The sequence below is a fragment of the Amaranthus tricolor genome, chromosome 16 (genome assembly GCF_026212465.1).
Source record: "Amaranthus tricolor cultivar Red isolate AtriRed21 chromosome 16, ASM2621246v1, whole genome shotgun sequence".
NCBI classification, from domain to species: Eukaryota; Viridiplantae; Streptophyta; class Magnoliopsida; order Caryophyllales; family Amaranthaceae; genus Amaranthus; species Amaranthus tricolor.
This window is the reverse complement of record NC_080062.1, coordinates 4,029,832-4,037,500: the sequence shown is the minus strand read 5'-3', so window position 1 is coordinate 4,037,500 and position 7,669 is coordinate 4,029,832. Positions and strand designations below refer to the sequence as shown.

The 7,669-nt window shown below is 33.4% G+C and overlaps 1 protein-coding gene across 1 annotated transcript in view; it reads left to right on the top strand.

Annotated features, from left to right (window-relative positions):
• Positions 1-5,602, top strand: part of LOC130803012 (coronatine-insensitive protein 1) — a 6,079-nt gene extending 477 nt beyond the window's left edge. The window contains exons 1-3 of the mRNA XM_057667156.1: positions 1-488; positions 3,462-3,930; positions 4,446-5,602. The exon at positions 1-488 is cut by the window's left edge and continues 477 nt beyond it. Of these exons, the coding sequence (XP_057523139.1) occupies positions 22-488; positions 3,462-3,930; positions 4,446-5,255 (1,746 nt within the window). The 5' untranslated portion in view covers positions 1-21 and the 3' untranslated portion in view covers positions 5,256-5,602. The remainder of the gene's footprint in view (positions 489-3,461; positions 3,931-4,445) is intronic.
• The last annotated feature ends 2,067 nt before the right edge of the window (positions 5,603-7,669 follow it).

Below are 7,669 nucleotides of genomic sequence, written 5' to 3'. Positions count from 1 at the left end.
GATTGTTTTCAGTTTGCTTTGATGGTGGGTAATCATCCAAGAACCATGTCTGATGAAATTCTCGAATGTATATTGCCCTATATTCAAGATCCTAGAGATAGATCTTCCATTTCATCTGTTTGTAGACGATGGTATGAATTAGATCGATTCACAAGACGGCATGTAACCATTGCCCTTTGTTATACTACTACACCTCAAAGACTCCATGATCGATTTCCAAACATTGAGTCTTTGAAACTTAAAGGGAAACCTAGAGCTGCTATGTTTAATTTGATTCCTGAAGATTGGGGTGGGTATGTAAGACCTTGGGTTGAAATGTTAGCGAGTTTTCCTCGTCTTAATTCGCTTCATTTTCGACGAATGATTGTTACAGATGCAGATCTGGAGATTATTGCTAATACTCAAGGTCGTTTGTTACAATCTCTGAAGCTGGATAAGTGCTCGGGTTTTTCTACGGATGGTCTTTTGCATATTACTCGCTCTTGCAAGTAATATTTCTTCACATCTTTAGCTTTTTCTTTGTTAATTGTTCATTCTATTAGATTTTGCATATTAATATCTGTTATTGAATTTGATTTTTCCAATTGGTTCAGTATCAATATTGGGTTTTGACTCATCTTTTGTAGTTCAAAATCGTAATAGGAGTAGTAATTATGTTGAATAGTTCTTCATTAGTATTTAATTGATTGGTAGATATGTGTGTTTATGTCATTTATTGTTTGTTTGTGAAATTAGATTTGGTTTCTTTTAGTAGCAAGTAATTATTCATGAGAAAATATTAAATTTTTGATTTTTCTAATAGTAAGATTAAGAAATGTATTGTTAGATTCCTTTGTCTAGCTCATAATGTAGAATTAGTATTGAACTTTTAATAATACCTACATCCCTAAGATGTATTGAGTTTGATTAAAATAATAGACTAATATGAATAAATAGGTGGACAACTCGTCTTGTATGACACCATTCATGGTGAGACGACCTCAAAATAAAAAGCCCACAAGCTAAAAGTTTCTGGGCTATTTAAACTAAGTATGAGACATGTCTCACGGTGAGTCGACCTCAAAATAAGAAGCCCACAAGCTAAAAAGTGTTTCTATTAGTGGGATATTTAACCCAAGTATGAGACCGGTCTTACAGTGAGACCATGTCATACAAGAATTTGTGGAAGGTGGAACATATATTTGGGATGGAGGGAGTAAGTTGAAACAGCTTTGTGTTACATTGATTGAGATGTGAGTTTGTGTTAGTTATTTATTTTGTTTTGTAAATTTGGAGTTAGCTGCTTCTAGTAGTAAGTAAATATTAGTGAGTAGAAAAAGTAAAATAAATGTTTATGAAAAGTAATAAGGTTTTGACCTTTTATGGTATTAACTTAGTATGTGTTTTAAAGTATGATTCTTTTGTGTAGGTTACAAGTGTAGGAATGGAAAAGTCAAAGCTAATAGTAGAGATTGATATGCAAATGGGTAACAAGACAAATGAATAACGAAAACGTTTCGATTCAATTCATCTGTAATATGTGTCAATTTATAATAAATCAATAATTATCAACTTGAACTTCCTAGACTTTGTAATATGTTGAAATTGACTAATAGTTCACCTTTTAGTATATATTGATCAACCGATTGATTAACTGAGTTTTTGATTGTAAGATTGTATTGTTGGGTGATTCTTTTCTGTTGTTATGAAGTGTAGAATTTTGAATTGAAAATTTTATTTAGTTGAAAAGGTTCATAATTTAGTTCAACAGGGAAGATTGGATTGGTTTACTTCTAAGATTAGTTATATTTTTTGGATTTTAGTGTTGAGGTTGGTGTGTTTATCTAGATGGAGTTGTTGTGGAGAAACTTTGAATTGGTATTAGCAATTGGCATAAATGTCAATCAAAGATCAACTTGTTTTATAATTAAAAACATTGAGGCTCTAATTGTTGTTTTTATATTGATATTGATGATGTTATTGGGCCACAGAAATGGACACCTTGGACGGTTGACCACATAGATATGCCCGATTCAAGATTGATCTATCGATCCTCATTACTAGGTGTTGCTTGTAGAAGTGAGAAATTCAAATTGTTGGATATTGTGATTGATTATAGTTGTTGATTATATTTAATTATAATAAAAAATTTTCCTTAGAGAAGGTTTGGTATTGGCACTTGGTATACACAAGATATTGTCTATAGTGATTGTTTTGGCTTGTTTGGTGCTCATGCTGGCATGTTTGCTACTCTCTGGTTGTATACTGCTCTTTATTGCATTAATGGCATCATAGTCCATTTAATTATTTGAAGTTTGTGTGGTGATCATGGTCAATATCACATGGAAATCCTAAATTGAAAGGTTTGAGATTATCGGCCGGTAGGCTGCAGAAATTTCTGCCCATATCTAATGGCCGCAAATGTCAACTACACAATTTAAACTAGAGGCTATAGCTAAAATTTAAGTGGTAAATATTCTAGTTGAGAGAATGCTTTGTGAGCGGTGACTAGTGTGTTTGTTTTGAAAAGGACTAGTGTGTTATTATCTACGTTCTCCTGTTCTTCATTCTGGTGGACATTTGGGATTCTTTTGATCTCCGCTTTCTCTTCTTGCACATAGTTGTTTTTTTCTTGTATAGGTGGATGCTCAACATATATCAAAGCTATAGGACTCTTTGAAACTATAAGTAATTGATGCTAAAATCTTTCTTTTTGAGGAACCTTTTGGCTTTCTTCCCTTACACTTGATTATCTTGGAAGATTGTTGAGGAGAATGGCATTTATGAATCATGGGTAGTTGGGAAAAGATTTCAGAACTTTGGCTCTATAAAGAAAGCCTCTTTGGAGAGGAAGAAAAAAAGCAATTCACACTAGAGACTTTATACTTCAACTTCTGTCTTTTGTCCTAGCTTTTCTACTTTTCCTTGGTTGTTTTAATCAACAAACTATCCTGAAATGGGAGAGCTAGCTCTGTAGAACAATAGTTTATGTCTTTTTGTAGTCTCATACTCCGTTTTAAGGCTGTATAACTGATAATGGTGTTGTTATTCCCTTAGCCATGCTGGATTTTGTGGCAAGAAGGATTTAATAGCGAAAACTAGCTTTTTATCCCTGATATGTTTTTTTTTTCCTAGATGTTGTGGCCTCCAATACATGTTTTAATGGGAGATTTGATATTTTGGTTTCTTTCCTTTCTTTTTTTTTTGAAAGGTTTTCTTTATATACTGACGGGCAAAAGCCAAGGAACGAACATTTGGAAATTGAACTACCCAGATGCCAACAAACAGAGGCAACAAACAACAAAACACCCCAACCCCTTACATAAACAGCACATATTTCATCTTATCTTCGACAACTAACACGTACCCAACTACCTATAATTGTCTCTGCTTTCTTTACTTTCTTCCGCACTTTATGAAATGGTTGACCGTTGTTGACCTCTAGACTGACAAGCTATATTTGAACTTTTCCTTTCATGTAGGAATCTGAAAACTCTGTTTTTGGAAGATAGCAGTATTACTGATAATAGTGGTGAATGGTTTCAGCAGCTGGCACAACACAACAAGGTTCTTGAAACTTTGAATTTCTATATGACTTTCATAGAGCAAATCAGAGTTGAAGATCTTGAACTTCTTGCCAGAAATTGTCCTCTAGTCTCTGTGAAAATTGGTGACACCGATCTTGTCAATCTTGGAAAGTTCTTTCGTTTGACAACAAGATTGCAAGAGTTTTCCGGGGGTTCTTATAACGAAGACTTGGATCAATATTGTGGTATCGTATTTCCACCTCAATTGACGTCCTTGGGACCCATGTACTTAACGGATAGTCATTTGCCAGTACTATTTCCGGTTGCCAACTCGTTACTGAGGTTGGATCTAGTTTATGCTTCACTTAATTGTGTGGGACACTGCGAACTCATACGTAGATGCAAAAATTTAGAAGTTTTGGAGGTACGGTATAAACCCTGCTTTCGTGATATTTCTTTCTGATGAGTTTATTGCTATTTCTTTTTTATGCAACACATTTTTTGAACCGTTTTTTTTTGTTTAGTTTGGCTTTTGTTTTCGAGTGCTGCATCTCTTTTATGCATTAAACCATGCTCTATTTTCGAGATCACTATATCTTGGCGTTTGAAACAGAATATGCGTCAAAACTTAAAATCCCGATTCTTTGTGAAGTATTAGGAGTGAATGCTGAAACCACTGTCACATGATTTATTAATCTTCTTGCGAATTGCGAAGCAAAAAACCAAATTATGGTCGGTTATGGGCTATTTTAGGGTCATTTTGAGCGAATCGCGAATCAAAAAAGGAATTAACTGGCGAATCATGTTACACTGGCCGAAACTTTTGAAGTAGATACAAGGCACATATTTGCTTATTGTTAGATATAATTTTGTTTTGGTATCTGAAATTGGGACTTGAGTTTTATCTTCTCACCTGCTCTTTGTTTTTCTTGTAATCAGACAACAAATATTATTGGAGATCAGGGATTGGAGGTTGTATCTTCGACGTGCAAGAAATTGAAGAGACTTCGTATAGAACGAGGGGCAGATGAACTAGCTTTAGGCGTCGATCCAGGTGTGGTTACGCAGACTGGCTTAATTGCTGTAGCACAAGGCTGTCCGGACTTAGAATACCTTGCTGTTTATGTGACCGATATAACAAATGAAGCCTTGGAATATGTAGGAGCTAACTTGAAAAATCTAAATGATTTCCGACTTGTGTTACTTGACAGAGAAGAACAAATCACCGATTTGCCACTCGATAATGGAGTTAGAGCTCTTTTACAAGGTTGTCAGAAAATGCAACGATTTGCCTTGTATGTCAGACATGGAGGGTTGACGAACATCGGCCTCAAATACATCGGCCAGTACAGTCGCAACGTAAGGTGGATGCTTTTAGGTCTTGTGGGAGAAACCGATGAAGGACTTGAAGAACTTTCCAAGGGTTGCCCCAACCTTGAAAAACTCGAGATGAGGGCTTGTTGCTTCAGCGAAAGTGCACTGGCGAATGCAGCTAAGAAACTGACATCCCTTCGATACATGTGGGTCCAAGGATACCGAGCATCGCAAATTGCCGATATCCTACAAATGGCTCGACCATATTGGAATATCGAGGTGATTCCTGGTGACCAATATGATTATAACGAAAATAATGATGGCCAGCCTATTAGGATTGATCATCCATCCCACATCATTGCGTATTACTCCCTTGCCGGTCAGAGAGCAGATAATCCACCGAGCGTTTACACTTTAGCCGTGCCAGAGCAATAGAGTATGTATATAAGTCCGTTTTTGGCGATCTGCTCTTACACACTGCTCCGTATCTTGTTCATACAGTTTTGATATCTGCTATTTAGATCTCGTTTTGTTCGTTGAGACCAGTGTAACATAATTTGCTGATTAATTTGCTTTTTGAATTCGCGATTCGATTAAATTTGTCCAAAAACAGCCCAAAACAGACCGTAATTCGCTTTTTTCGATTCATGGGGAGATTAGCGAATTATGGGACACTAGTTGAGACAGCAACCTATCGTTTACCTTTTTATTGTTTCTGTGTTGTATTCTTGTTGTCTTAGAATCTCATACATTTTATGTATCCATTTTCGGGTTTGGCAATTTGGGTCGGTTTCATCCACCAAATAATCTTAAAGCTTCTTTTTGAATTAACAGCATCTCAACAATGCCCTTTAGATAGAATTCTAACATCTGATTCTTGTATATTTTCTGTAATTTTCTTGAAATTGGATTTGCCAATCATTGAATTATACTATTTTTTCCAAATGATTATACTTTTTACAATGCTCAAATAGGTTAATTTCTCCTATGTTCTGCATTTCTTTTTTTAGGAAGATAATTTGCTAATTCTTGCGCAGTAGGGTATGTATGTATCTGAACTTGTAGCACTTATTGTTGGATTTTTTTTATTTATACAATAGAAAAAATTATCGTGAATATTACAATTTTTTGTTAATTTTTCTATAATAATACTAACTATTGATTAACCATGAATAATAGCAGCTTAGGGGTATTTTCCTAGAATAATACCAACTTTAGTTTATTAACTAATTTATAGGTCAGGAATTTTCTAGGAAAACACCCCTTTAAGTTGGTATTATTCATGGTTAATCAATAGTTGGTATTATTGTAGGAAAATTAATAAAATGTTGTATTATTCACAGTAATTTTTTCTATACAATATCATATTTTTTTTTTGTTTTAATGTGTTTTTTGAATTATTTATATTTGTATTAATAATTAATATAATGAATAAGTATACAATTAAATGTTCAAATAAAATGTTAGTTGATTATATTTTTCCTAATAAAGCTTGAATGATGGAAAAAACAAATCTTTGGGAATTCTTTTCATATTATAGTAAGGTCCGTATTGTTCTGGGTGGGAGCGCTATTTTTTGAGATAAGATTTAAATTTGAGCTACTATTGTAAGAGACACGGCTTTTAGTGAGATGAGTTTAAAACTAAAAGTCTGTATGTTGATAATTTGTAATGGTTGGGTTAAATATATATATGTATGTCATAGAATCCTCAAAGGCATAATTTATTTTTGGAGTATTTGCTACAGAAAAATTCTCACATGTGATGAGTCATGGTAAGATTGTTTCTATAGAGTTGGTCTAATACATGTTTATTATTTTAAAATAATTATTTATAACATTAAAATGATCAATTATAATTTTAAAGTAATTATTTATAACCTTAAAATGATTAATTAAAAAAATAAACTAATCATATAAATTCGTGTAATGGGTGAGACATTTTCATACTACAAAACTTGTTACTTGTATAAATTTGCCAATTTTGCATTGCCTATTAAAATAATAAAATGTTTAATACAAAAGTGAGTCTATTCCCACAATATTGCAAAATAAAAAAATAATTCCCACTTTCCTTAAAATGGGAAAGTAATTCCCACTTTACCGTCCACGTAGGATTATTTTGAAATTTTTTTTTTATATTTTTTTAATATAACCGCTACTTGAGGTAGCGGTTTTGTTTAGGGAATTGAAGAAAATCGCCAGATGAAATGGCGGTTTGGTAAATTTTTTTTTTTTTTTAAAAAAAAAATTTTGGGTAAACCGCCACTTGAAGTGGCGGTTTTGTAGCAGTACAAAACAGCAGCTTTGAGTTGTTCACTGCATTTCTTATTCCTCTTTGCATCTTCGTGGCTGCTGTTGTTTTTGCTTAAAAAAAAATTTATTCACTCTCATTTACTTCAAATATACAATTCCTCTCATTCAACTAAACTAATCAACTACATTCCCATCCTTTCCTTGTGTAGTAGATCATTTTCAACCTCATTTAAGGTATGAATAACAACCCTAATTTTTTTTCAATATGCAAATTGTTTTTTTGTTCATTATTGTTGTCAATTGAAGTTATAAATACGTTGTTGGTAATGTACATTCTCTTGTTTTCATGATATAAGCTTACATTTTACACATTTGTAGTTGAATTTTAGGATTTGGTTTGTATGCATATAAAGTGTTTGATGATATGCTTCAATGAAAGTTTATTACTTTGTATTTGCAGAATATGGATCATTATCCCGTTATAGTGTATTGGGGTGGGGAAGTAAGTTATACTGGATCCGATGTTGGGTATAATGGAGGATTAAATACAGTGATGTTTATCCATCCTCAAAATATGACTTTTGAGGTGTTTGT